The 13,992-nt window shown below is 35.6% G+C and overlaps 1 protein-coding gene across 2 annotated transcripts in view; it reads left to right on the top strand.

The window, feature by feature from the left end:
• MOSPD2 (motile sperm domain containing 2) overlaps positions 1-9,080 on the top strand; it is a 32,842-nt gene extending 23,762 nt beyond the window's left edge. For both annotated transcript variants that reach the window (XM_031596077.2, XM_031596076.2), the window contains exons 10-15: positions 464-576; positions 3,969-4,065; positions 4,816-4,912; positions 5,448-5,577; positions 6,467-6,569; positions 7,059-9,080. In XM_031596077.2, coding sequence (XP_031451937.2) covers positions 464-576; positions 3,969-4,065; positions 4,816-4,912; positions 5,448-5,577; positions 6,467-6,569; positions 7,059-7,205 — 687 coding nt within the window. In that variant the 3' untranslated portion in view covers positions 7,206-9,080. The remainder of the gene's footprint in view (positions 1-463; positions 577-3,968; positions 4,066-4,815; positions 4,913-5,447; positions 5,578-6,466; positions 6,570-7,058) is intronic.
• Positions 9,081-13,992: the final 4,912 nt, after the last annotated feature.

The raw sequence follows: 13,992 nt of genomic DNA, 5'->3' as shown, positions 1-13,992 counted from the left end.
CAGAGATCAGTTTAAAAAATAAAAAATACATTCTGCAAGTTTTTAATGCAATGAAATGTGGAGCTGTTACTATGTTTTCTGTTCAGTGTTGCAATGTTTATATTGGGGTGTCACTTGGAAACTTTTGCAGTGGAAGTGTAACATCAGTACTTTCTAAACTGGTATTAGAAGTACCACAGTTTGCTTATCTGGTGTCTACAAAAACAACCAACTCAGGCATCAGAAAAAAGTATACAGGAGGGGGAGAAAAAAAGGCATTTTTAATATATAACATAACTTACAATATTTCTTTTTATGTGATGGGCTTCCAGAATTGTCAAGAAATGAATACACATTAAATTTTGTCTGTAAAATATAAACTGTTGAAATAAATGTCCTCACATCCTTGAAAATACCTGCATGAATCTGTAGTGTGTGTAACCCAGACTTCTAGTTAATCATTATAACCATCATTTTTACTCAGATGAATTCTGTAGAACAAATTTCCAAGTCAGAGGAAAATGACAAAACAGAGTTCAAACCAAAGAATGCAAAGAAAGCACTAACCACTTTTAAAGGACCTTTGTTACATATCAGGTAATAATAATAATTTTCTTTTTAACAATGTGCCTTGGACACTTGAGTCATTAGTTTTTAAAATAAACTAGATTTTTTCAAACTATTAAAAACAGTAGTTATTAACAAATACAAATTATTTATGTTTTTCTGCTTTTATGCATTTTCAGTGAATCTTTCTGTATCCATTGGCATGCTTTTTTCTACTTAAGTGTGTGTGTGTATATATATAAAAATAGATGTATTGGAAAACTGTCGTCAGTGTATATCTGTAATGAGAATAAGTAATTTGGCACTATTTCTTACACCAATGAAATCAACTATTTTTGTGAAAACAAGTTTCACTGTTAAGATAAAAACTATTGAAGCAAGACTTAAGGTGGCACCTGTGCCTAGTAACTTGAACTAATTTGAATGGGTACAATTCTTTGTGTGGGAAGTGCTGTCTAAATTGCACACCTGCTTACAATCTCAGATGACAATATTTTTATGTCTGACAGTTAATCTGTATTTCATCACAAAAGTTCAAGAAAAATCAATTAGACAATCTCCTTTCTCACTGCTTTTCAGGTTAAGATGCTTGTTTAGAAAATGATGTAGATCTTAACTTGTATTTTAATTTACAGTTTGCTATTAAATGAATGAAGAAAATACCTAATTTATAGATAATTCCTTAGCTAATTTTGTAACTGCTGCACTGAATTAGATTTGCAATGGATTTGAATAATGACATATTCATTAGCATCTAAACGTTTGTATGTCAAATTTTCCTATGTTTGAAATGAAAATTAGCTTTTTGCATATAAATAACTATGTGAAGTCCTACTTTCTTGGTTGGCAGTACAAAGGCATAGACTGCGGAGTAGTTATCTTAAAGGGATTTATAAAATCCATGGATATCTACTTAAGATTTTTCATGAAGAGAACTTCTGGCAAAAGAAATAGATCCATCCACCTACTTAGAGAAAAAAAATAAAATTAAAAAACAAGTTTAAGAGAAAAAAAGCTACTTCTTTCCTGCTATTGGAATAGATGTCTTGCAGATTATGTAAACATCAAGAAGAATTAATGTTATGAATATTAGCACCTTTATAGTTGACTGCTTTGCCGTCATGGAAAATAAAAATACTGGTATCCCCCTTGGTCCTGCTTTTTTTTCCTCAAGTGAACTCTTGAAAGCACACATTCTCTTGTTGCTCTTTTCTAATATTGTCACTTTGTAGATGAAAACCTGTTTATGGTTTCCCTGGCCTCTTTCTCAGAGCACTGAACTGTTTTTACATATTGCAATTTAACAAACAAATAACCAGCAGTTTTCTGCTCACAAGTATCTATCCAGCATCGCAGTCTTGGCATGGGGACAGGGTAGAGACTGAAGCAGAAGCTGAGTAACAGCAGTGCTGGTACTATTAAGTTATTAAGACTCAGTTGCCTGTTTGTCCCTAACTGCTTCTGCAGAGGACCTCCTGCATTGATATTCCGTATCTATTGCTTCCTACCACTTGTTTGCCCTGGTATATGACCAGAGCTGAATGACAAAGCAGAACTAGCAAACGTGTTCTTCTCTTTTCTCACGCATACTGTCATGCTCACAAGTAACTTTTCCTGGTTAGTATCACTATTGCATTTGCCTTGCATGCCTTCCTAGGAAAGGCTGGTGTTTATTGGCCTTTCTCATAAATAACTTATACTTGATCAGGTTAAAAAATCCCACAACAAATAAAAGACAAAAGAAACCACATCTGTTTACTCACATTTTTTAGCAGAAGAGTAGCTCATAGTGTGTTTATAGACCAGACTTTGTAATATGATACGAACTGTTTATTCCCCCCACTCCTCAGATAGTAAAGAAAGTAGTGTGAGAAGGCTTGGGTGCTTATAGTATCACCTCCATCCCATACAATGTAACTGCTTGACTTGACAGGCTGTAAGCCTTCAGAGCTGGCTCTCAAATGTTCTGCTGTGGGTTTTTTTTTTGTCAGTTGCCACAGCTGGTGGTATAGTAAGAAGCATGAGGCTGTGGCACAATATTCCTTTCTTATGGCTCTTTTTGCCTGTTTGACACTAGTTTATGCTTTATCCCATTTATGATTTATCTTGCATTTTCTCTAACATTCACATTTACAGTAGCTTAGTATTAACGTTACTGAAATGCCTTGTAGCTACAATCCTTTTCCCTATTGTTGTTGATTATTTGAAAATTTGTGAATGGGAATGAAAGACCTCAGAGGAGAAGGAGGTATAGTTAGTTACTTTATTAGTCTTTTTCACACCCATCAGTTTCTGCCTTGCTTAGCACAGTTCCTTTCACCCTATCAGGAGTGCTTTCATGTGGACTGTGTAGCACACTGCAAAACATAGGCACCTTCCTCCCATACAATCACTATTGGACTCTTGTTCTAGCATAGGAGTTCAGGCTTGCCATCCAGCGCCAAGAATTATTTCTCTTGGCTAACATGCTGATGTGTTTAAGTGAGAGAGAATAAAGCATTGGTATTATTAAATGAGATTGTTTGAGGAAGAGATGAAAAATGAAACTAGTATTCAAGAAAGAGGCAAAGGGCAGAAGAAGGCAGAAGTAAGTTCTTTTTGAAAAAGAATATCCAATTCCGTATTACTGCATGGTGTGGGAGTTCTTTGCATAGTCCTTACACTGCATATTTGAAGGGAGTAGTTTTTCATTGTTACTTGAACTTCCTCTCAGCTTATAAATGAGCATGCCCTAGTTTAGGCCTTGCGGTGTTCATTTGAATCCATAATCCCAAATGAATTATAGTAATTGGATGTGGTTTTAAAAGATTTTATGCATGACTCTTAATTGCGTAAGATATTAAAATAAGCAAAACCTTAGGTTTATTTACACATCTCCAGAAGTATGTGAAGACTGACTCATAAGCACAAATGAATTTAGCAGTAGTGATTGTAATGTTTGCCACTTACAGATACCTGCCTACTCCTCTTATGTGTGCACTACAGCCTTTAACGAGGGCAGGCTTATGAGATGGAAATTGCTCCCTGTCTGTAACAGCTTATGGCCTTTCATAATAGAATTGAAATTGATTAAGTTTTCCCTTAACATAGCATTATAAAATGCAGTGGCTGAAGGGACTGTATGTATCTGCTGGCTATCCCTGCTTTTGCCAGTGGTCATGCTCATTCAGATAGAAGAATTCAAAGGCAGTAGTCAATTCAACTGATGTTGCTAGGTCCATTTGTGGTCATGAGTCAACTGTAGACTTCAGTACAGAATTTCTGTGCCTTGTTCACATTTTTTTAATGCAAAGCTGTTTATAGTAACTGTAGCTGAAAGGTTGAATGTATTTTATTTCCCTGTGGAAGTTATGAAGTTTTTTTTATATCATATTTAATAAAAATAATTTGAATAAAACAGCCCTTCTGTATTTTTTTGCCAGTCCTGCAGAAGAACTATATTTTGGATCCAAAGAAACTGGAGAGAAAAAGTGTTTGATAGTTCTGACAAACGTCACTAAAAACATAGTAGCTTTTAAGGTAAATATATTAAGCATGATCTGGTTTACTTTATTAAATGTTTAACTTCTTCTGCATAGTTTTGATAAGGAGGAAGAAATACTATTAAGTTCCTTTCCAAGGGCTTAATTTTTTTTTAACACTGTTGGGGTGTTTGAAGCAGATCAAGGAAATATTTTGGCTGAATTTGTTCCTGTGGTATGCCACCCCAAAGAACAATTAATAATACAAATCTTTAGAGCATTGGCTGAAAAAGAGCCATAGAGATGGTTAGTTCTTTGGTGACGTATAGTATTTAATTATAACAAACAACAACAAAGCACTGAGCTTTGGAAATGGATGTCCTTAGAACTTTTTGCCTTTTAAAATCTTGGCTGGGAATAAGTTAGTAACACTCCATAATGATGCAGCTCCATCTGCAAATGTTGCTATCAAAGGAATGAATGCAGTTACGTTTGCTTCAAAAATTCTGAATTGGCTTGCATCTTGGTTTGGTTTTCTGACATATATTTTATGTTCTCTTCACACACAAGTAACTAAAGTTTCCATACTTTCCAGAATTTTGTCAAGTGTTCCAGTTGAAAGTGGTTGAGAGGAAAAAATGAAATAGTGTAATTACTCCTACAGAGTAAGGCATTTTAAAGATATGCTCCACTCTGTCTTAATCAGTCTTAGGGATTTCTGTATTATTGGTCAATACAGAATTAGATTATGGAAAGGTCATCATCTGTGTATTTACTATATACCTGCTTATTATTTTTTTGCATTTAGGTAAGAACAACTGCTCCTGAAAAATATAGAGTTAAACCCAGTAACAGCAGCTGTGAACCTGGCACATCGTTAGATATAATAGTCTCTCTTCATGGTGGTAAGTAAAATCTTACGCAGAATTTTTTAGAAAGTCTGGATGATAACATGAAGGCTGGCTAGATACAAACATTCGCGGGTAGTAAGGCTGAGTAAAACCAATGTCTACTTAACTGTTATATGACAGTGTTACCATTTATAAGAGAACATGTCTGTCATACAGCATTTGAGTAACTGCCTGTACTGATTTACTACTCCACGTAGGCATAAGCAGTTGTCTGCAGCTGAGTCCATTTCTTATCTTAAAAAGATACATTCCTTATAAAGTTGCGGGTTACCATTGAATTGCTCAGATGAAACTAATTCTGTTAAAATGAAACTGAAGAAATTTAGAAAAATGATAATGAAAGCTGCTGAGCATAAGAGAATGATTTTATCAATTTTAGTTTCAATAAGTTGGTCTTTGACGTCCTGCAAAAGTTCTCATTTTAAAATGCTTTTGCTTAAAAGTGTTCCATGTGCTTTGTAATACTGTTATTTTATCCAAGCACTTTCCTTTTTTTTTTTTTCTTGTTACTTTTTTTCTTTGAGGGCAGGTTTTTCAGCTTCTCTGCAGGATCGTTTCCTTATAATGGCAGCAGAAATGGACCAGTCTTCTGGATCAGGTGTACCAGAGCTGGCTCAGTTTTGGAAAGAAGTCCCTAGGACCAAGGTGATGGAACATAGGTGAGTATAGGGTTTTCAGCTGATAGGTTTTTTGTAGCCATTGTAATTTATCTGATTTATAGCACTTGCATTATTTTAGTAAAGGATTCTTCAAACTCAGTTGTGTGCTTGTTGACTAAAGTATATCACTGTGGCTTTCTCTCTGTTTTAAATGATGAGAAGAGTTTTTTAATATGAAAAATACCTTGCATGGTAGTCTGCACATGCTTTACTTTTTATTGTTGCTTTATTGTACTGCTTAAGAGTTAAGCAAAAAAAAAATGGGAATGGATGTGAAAATGCATCTGTGAAGTACATATGTGTCTACACTTATAGAGATACATATACATAGATATATATACTTATATCTGTTTTTACTTTCTTATGTTTGTACACATCTACTAGTATCACTGCACATTTCTAGGAAAAGTATTCATTTTACCAGAGGAGATTCTACTGTATGTCATAAACGATGTAAAATTCCACTATCTCTAATAGTGGCTTGAAACTCTGTTCCTGCATATATTCAACTGTGAGAGAGGTGGAGAACTTGAAAAATAAGGCTGCTAAGGTTTAAAATGGAAATGAAATCTTTAGATTTTGTTTGCTGTTAACACTTTGTTGCATTTCTGGTAGTAAGCATTTCATTGAGTAAATCCTGTATTACAAATTTCAAATGATTAAGGTATATTTTATCTGTGCTTACAGATCATTTTGATCTGTCTTCATATCAAAAGCTGTCAACATATAATTGATGAAGCTTTTTCAGACTATCGTTACAATAGTTATTTATAAAATTAATAGGTGACAAAGGACATATAAATAGCAGTTATTTGGACAGTTTACTTTCCCTTCTTAATTTTAATTTTTTACTTTGGCTGTGCATATATTTTTTTAATCATTTAAACAGGCTCAGGTGTCACGTCATAGAAAGCAGTAAGCCTTCTACTCTGACATTAAAAGAAAATGCACTAAATATTCCGGCAAAAACCAACGAAGATTTACATATGCAGGTAATAGTGTATTCCTTTGTGCTAAATCTTAAGCAAGCATCTAAAATACGATAAAAAGATTTGTTTTGTACTAGATGTCCTTGATACTTTGTAAATTAGACTGCTTGAAAAGCTTAGAGCTCAAAAGTAACTAAATCAGTGACAATTTAGTTATTTTACTTTATTTAGTGCTAACGGTTTAATAGAATGTACTTCCAGTGCACTTTATTCATTCATCTTGCTTTATGATACATATCAGATGTGAACAAGACTCAGTAGTATCTATTGCTTCCTAGTCTGGAGATGTCACCTGCTTAATACGGACAATATAAATAAAGTTCTAAGCTTCTTTAATAGAACAGTCTCTTGAAGAATGTAGTGATAGAAAAAGTATCACTAAGAGAGGCTGTATTTTTAATGTGCTTAAAGTTTTGTGGCTAACTTGCTCTATATTAGCAAGTGCTTTCATTTGTGGTAATTTAAAACTATTGAAATATTTTCTATTTTCAGCTAACTCATTTACTGCAGATTAATAAAAGACTTCAAGAGCAGATTGATCGCTGTCTTTGGTTCCAGCAGTTGTCAGTTGTTTTATCATCATTATCAGTTACTATTGTTGCCTTCTGCTTCTACCTGGCATATAGCCAGAGAAGCTAAAAAGAACCGCTTTGTGCTAAAGATGCTGCCTATCATGGTTGTCTGGAGTGGAAATGATTGCTGTACTACACTCAGATTCTGGAACTGCCAACATGAGGTTTGTGAGCCCACAACTATGGAGGAGTTTGATGAACAACGATGCAAATGACCAACAAAGCAAGTTACTGAAAGTAGACACTTGGAACAGTGTGCGAAGGAGACAATAGAGCTGGAAGTTATTTCCACTATACAACTTAATAAATACTACTGAACTGGAAGAAGAAAACCAAATACAACAACATAATTTAAAACTTTAGTTGCTTTTTTCCTCAAGTACTTTAAGTACAGTATTTCAGTTATTTTCATCCTATATATTCATTCCTACATTTAAAATTACTCTTACAGAAGGTGTAAGCATCTGCTTGATGTATTCTAAAGTTTCACGTGTTCTTTCAGGAAAATCTACAGAAATTATGTACTATGGGCAGATTTTTTGTATAATCTATGTACAGTCTGGTATAAAGGAAGATATTTGTTAGTAATTATTTTGGTACTTCAGGGCCATTGCTTTCTTTAATTAAATTCTTTTTCTTTTTTCTTTTCCTGTAAATATTTTCTACCAAATAACATACGCACAGCCATGTTGACCAGCAAAATAATCATGGCTTGATTCCAAAAATAGTAATGAAATAGTTCATGCTGAGACACTGTTCCTATTCCCTCTCTGTTGATTTTTTTTTTATGTTTTTTTTTTGGAAGTAGCTCTTAGTGAAATTGCAGGAGGAGTGTGACAGTTGGCTTTTGATGACCTGACTTTTGATGATCTGAAATGTGCAATATGCTTAAATCACAGATGAATTTATGAAAAACATCAAGCTAGGAAGATTAAGTATTACTGAAGGTGATATGAAAGTGTTATTTCTACCATTTCTCAGAAAATATTGTAAAAATGGTTTGTGAAGCTAGCATTACTTTATTCTAACAAGAATTCTTTGTATTTGTGGCTGTAAATATGTACATTAAAATGCTAAACACCTTAAAGGAGGCTGATGGTATCTTTCATAAATTTAATTTTTTAACTGTAGATGATGTCTAATTTGTTTACTGGAATTGATTTTTGCTACAATTTAGCTTTGTAATAGATTTAGCTTTGGTTTGTTGACTTCAATAGATAATATGAGATTATTGGGGAAAGGAAAGGTCATAATCTGCTTCTGTATTTTTGGTGATGGTATCTCTCCAGTGCGCTGTAGTTAAAGTATCATTTCTAGGGAATAGAAAAGGACAGTTTAGGAAATGTGTTAGTAAACTGCTTAACTAATAAAGCAGGAGTGGTTCGAAGTGATTACTAAAAACTACTGTGTAAAAGGCAAATTGTCAGAATTGGTGCATAGTCTTCTGTCCTTAATTTATACCTTATTTTACTGTAGTCTGAGTTTCTTAATTTTTCATTTATCTAATTTCTGTACATTTTCCTTCTCAATATTTTTTTCAGAATGAATTCACAGCTTACATTGTTCACTGTTAACTGTTGAATGTTTAAGTTATTTTCATGTGCACAAAATTCAAATGCTTTGCTTCCAACAAAATGGATTGTTGTCTTGTTGAGAAAAGTAACAAAGTGATTTATAACTTTCAGATAATAATTGCTAACCATGTTATAAAAAAGCTGATTCCTTAATTTGAGTGGATTGAATAGCACTTTACTGTAAAATTGTGAGAAATATATTCTTACAGTCTTTGCCAATATGAATATTTTAATGTTTTGGTGCTTTCATAAATATTTTCTGTATTTTATTACTACGTTGGTATTTTCTTTGTATGATGAATCAGATGAGCATTTTTTTTCTATTTTAATATGTTCCAGAAAAATACAGTTACAAAATAAATTTGAGGAAATACACAGTCTTTAATGTTTAGTCTTTTAAAAATAGCTACACCTTCTTAGATTTTGATTCTCTTACTAGTCTACAGATGCTTAATACGGAGGAGAGGTCAGTATGGTACTGGCCCATTGCCTGCAGTGTGATAGAAGTACTGATAATACTGTCGTTACAGTGTTCAACAGTCATATGAGTTGGCATTTTACCCAAAACGGAGAGAAAAGATTATTAAACGTTCTTTCTAGTGAGACTGGCAGTGTCCAGAGGAGGGCCACTAAGATGATCAGAGGGCTGGAGCACCTCTCCTATGAGGAAAGTTTGAGGGAACTGGGCTTGTGTATCTTGGAGAAGAGAAGGCTCCAGGGAGACCTCATTGTGGCCTGCCAGTTCTTGAATGGAGCACAGAAGCAGGAGGGGGAACGGCTGTTTATGAGGGTGATAGGACAAGGGGGAATGGTTTTAAACTGAGACAGGGTATATTTAGTTTAGATATTAGGAGGAAGTTATTCACACAGAGGGTGGTGACACACTGGAACAGGTTGCCCAAGGAGGTTGTGGATGCCCCATCCCTGGAGGCATTCAAGGCCAGGCTGGATGTGGCTCTGGGCAGCCTGGTCTGGTGGTTGGTGATCCTGCACATAGCAGGGAGGTTGAAACTAGATGATCACTGTGGTCCTTTTCAACCCAGGCCATTCTGTGATTCTATGATCATGGCCAAACACAAAGTCACAGAATCACAGAATTGTAGGGGTTGGAAGGGACCTCCAGAGATCATCGAGTCCAACCCCCTTGCCAAAGCAAGGTTCCCTACACCAGATCAATCATAGCATAGTCCATAGTCTTCAGCACAGTCCAAAGAATAGAAGTAGCCTGCTCAAAGGACTTCTAAATTCTTCCTTTTGCCAATTCAGAGTCTCCTGATTTGTTAGTAATACTTCCTCTCTCCCATTTTCTCATTCTGTCAGGTGTATTAGCACTGCACTAGAGTTGGTGGAAATTTAGGAAATCTTGAATATAAAAAAAAATACCTTTAGCTTCTCTTTATTTATCTTTTATTTCCTTAGGTCCACAGTAGAATGTATTCATTATTTTACTGCCACTTGGGTTTTTCTTCACAAAATATTTTTGTAGATTTTGCCTCTTGCTAAAAATACCTTCTTAGATGAATGGTAAATTATGCATTTTGTTCATCTTGATGAGTCCATAAGATATGCCAGCTGTTGATTCAACCAGCAGGAAAACAGTGAGTTCCTTGAAATATTTTTCAAAAGCGTTATGTCGCTGAACATCTTTCCTTTGGTCTTGTTCAGACCTTCCTCCTGAAATAATTATACATGTCTTATTTTAGAAGAGCAAAAAACTGATAGAACTTACCAGAAGGAACCGATAGTGTAATAGGTACTTTCTGCTGTAGAGCTAAGTAAAAAAGTGTTACATCTTCTCCTGTTATTCCAGTACTTATGTATGTTCCAGTACATTCCTGTATGCTATGAAATAGCCCAAACAGTAAACAAGCATTCCTGTATTAAGAGAAAAGTGGTAAAGGTTCTGCCCATCTTACCAATTTCATTTAGAAAGCCAGGAATGCAAAGTGGAGCAACGCTGCACGGTGTGTTCTGTGGCTGTGTAAGTGGTTTCCCTAGAGCAAGTATTGCCTAACTCTGGGGCCCAGGAGAAAACAAAAGCAATTTGATATTTTTTTGTTCAGATCTAATGTAGTTTAGTTTAATTTGCTAATAAATGCCTTGGACACAAGAAATCCAGGTCTCCACTATCAGTCTCACTACAACCACCACCATCTCTTTTTGTGATTATGATGAAATCTGAATTAACATATCCTTTGGGTAATGATGATGCAGTTTAGCAAACCCTGTGTGGTGCTGAATTTTTCAGAATTGCATCTTTCTTGTATTTCCTCTGCCCTGTATCTGTTAAAATCATTGCCAGTATCATTTTTGACAGCTTGGAGCTGTATCCGAGCACCTGTTATTCAAACCCCAAAGAAACTGTCAGAAACGGGAAGCATCATTTAAATAAATACAGATGACAACAACAGTGTGGAAAGGAAGCATAAACAGAATTTGTTACGCTTTTATTTTCTAGAATGCTACAATTGAGAAATTCCTGCAAGGAAAAGCAGGTCTGGGCAGCCACCACAGGTGCTTCATTAATCTGTTGCAAATGACACTTACAGATGGATGCTTAATGTATTGCCATGAGTGAATGATTACAATCCCCATACCCTGAAGTGCATTTTCATGTACAGAAATAACATGTTTTCCTTTTTTTATGGTTTTTTTTTTCCTAACCTTAAACTTGCACCTGATGGTGGTGACTCAAGAAAAGATTGTAGTGTTTTTTAAAGTCAAGTGGTATTTTCTTTTTGAGGAATTCACAGTCTGATAGGCTTTGTTCTTCAAAGAGGATGTAAATACATGGGTTCTCAGTCTAGCCTGGAAAGCAGTGGGAAGCCTTAGAAAAGCAATGTTCATTTGTGCTAGTCTGTTGCATTATATGATATAAGTACCATTTAAAAATACTACCCTGGGCAAGTGTATAATAAACTGTATGTAATCCCAGATGCTGCTGTTGTAGCAGGCACTGTGGCTGGCACAGCCCTCACACAGGGTGCCTGCTGGAGTATGGAGTAGGTGTTAAGTAATTTTCTTCCAACCTATACACTAATTACAGTATTCATGTGCTGCTGTCATGTACACATGTATGGATGGAAAACATGGGGATATGGTGCAGTCTGAGAGCCTTCAGAGGGGGTATCCTCTACCCATCTCTCGGATTGAGGAGAAATTGCAAAAGTATCTGTGGAGGTGGATGTGGAAGTAATTCTCTCCACTACATTAAGTAGGTACATCTTCTAGAAACCTTGAGAAGTATTACACAAAAAGAAAAAGGTGAATTAGTCAAGGAAGGTGGTGTATGTTGATTTTGTCTGCTCTTTGGAAAAGTGTGGCAGCCAGGTACATTTGCACTCCATCCATTTCCAGTGAGATTTACCTTCCATTAACCATCTCAGTTCGGATATATATCTGCAGATCATTAGTCACATAGATGCTGTCTTAGAGCAGTCAGTTATTGAAAATGACATATTAGTCTTTGGAAAACTCAAGAAAACTGTGTTTGCAGGAGATTCACAAACAAGAAAGATGCTCATTCTGTATTGTTTCTTCAGTTTTGTCCATTTCTCTTTGTTGCTGTCCTACTATTTGAGCACTTCACTGTCTTATTGTGTATCATAACAGAAATCTTGAAATACACATTAGTCCTATTGCCATTAAACATGGGGAAAACTAAGGTCCAAAAAGATTGAATTAGCCTCTCCAGCTGTGATGATTGTAATCTGCTTAAAACAAACATCAAAAAAGTGTCTTACATGTCAAAATTATGCCAACTTTAGGCCATGCACATTTAATTAGTTTATTTTAATGTGCTCGCAGATCAAAATAGAGCTGGGACGGATTAGTAGAGAAGAGAGAAGCTTTGCTCTTTTGACAAAACAAGAAATTCACAACTCAGAAGCACTTTATGTCCTTGAGTGTAACTTTGAACGAGTCAGAGAGGATAACGAGCTGGTGCTGGAGAACGTGTGATGTGATATGGTGTCTTTTCATGTGTTTCTCAGTTCTACCAACGTGAGTTACTGGTGTGTAGAGCTGAGAAACTGCAGTACATGGCATGCCATGGGCTGAATTTCAGGTGCCATTTGTGTGTTTTTGCATAGGTCGCCATGCTTTATGCAATACTTAGTAAAACTTTTCATTTGTTCCTTATATAGTATTTCCAATAATGTTTTAAGAAATATAATTCAGATCTTCAGGAACAGTTTAAGAGATTAAGTTCTGCATTAATGTTGAGAAGGAATCGTCATTCCATAGAAAAATGTAAAGGAATTATATAGTTCCTCCTACCACTCCAATACTAGCTGTAGAGAACTAAAAAATCAGCTAATTAAGGGTAATTAAGGTATCTTAAGAACTCTTACAGCTGTGTAAGAAGGAGAGGTTTTAAGACATCAATACATATATGACCAACCTCACCAGATAAATACACTATTTTCCAGCATCTATTTTGCACAATAAGTGGATGAAGAAAAGAATGATAGTGTCAATTAGCACAGACAAAGCAGTGATTCCAGTGACAAGGGCCCTTTAAGAGGCAGAATTTGTAGGATTTCATCAGATCCTCTCTGAAAGAAGGGCAAGGGGGGAAAGGATTCTTCTATGGTCTACTGCTGTTACTCTTAAGTGTAGTGCATAAATATGAAAAAATTCATATCATCTTCACATGCTCCCACTGCTTTGACATATCAGTGCATGAGTGGCTCTGATAGCATGCAAGATCTTAAGTAAGCTTGCCTTACAGCTCATACTGCTGCAGTAGGGAGGATCTTGTGACATCTATTTTTCTCATATAATTTAACAGTAGAAATGTGGAATTGGAAAACTGTGTAATCAAAAATCTTCCAAACAAGATGAAGCTGGGAAAAACATCACTGAGCCAGCTGGGATTAAGAACATGAATTATCATTTTCACCCATCTAGGCTTGATCATCGTCTTTCTATTTCCCAAGCCTAATTTCCAAATCTCAGCATCCAGGTTGTATCCATTCATACACCAACCCATCAGCACATGAGAAACACACAAGATCTGTAGCAGGGCTGTCTTGTTAGTGGTGTGATGGATGATCTTCTGAGTTGTCAGAGCTGTGAGTTTCAGAAGAACAGGCTGAAGTGCAGTCATCTAGTTTTGCTAGTGCTAGCTGGTCGTGTGTCATTCCTCAGCAAATATATTCTCAGTCCTCAGCCCCTTACCCCTTGTCACCCTAGGAAATGATGCTGGTTCACATCAAGCTGGATTTTGCAAGCAGTTATAGATCAAGTTGAAGATAACTTAATGACTTACGCATATCA

The sequence above is a fragment of the Phasianus colchicus genome, chromosome 1, assembly GCF_987193195.1.
Source record: "Phasianus colchicus chromosome 1, bPhaCol1.hap1.1, whole genome shotgun sequence".
NCBI classification, from domain to species: domain Eukaryota; kingdom Metazoa; phylum Chordata; class Aves; order Galliformes; family Phasianidae; genus Phasianus; species Phasianus colchicus.
Note: the sequence above shows the minus strand (reverse complement) of the source record. Positions and strands in the feature narration are given on the sequence as shown.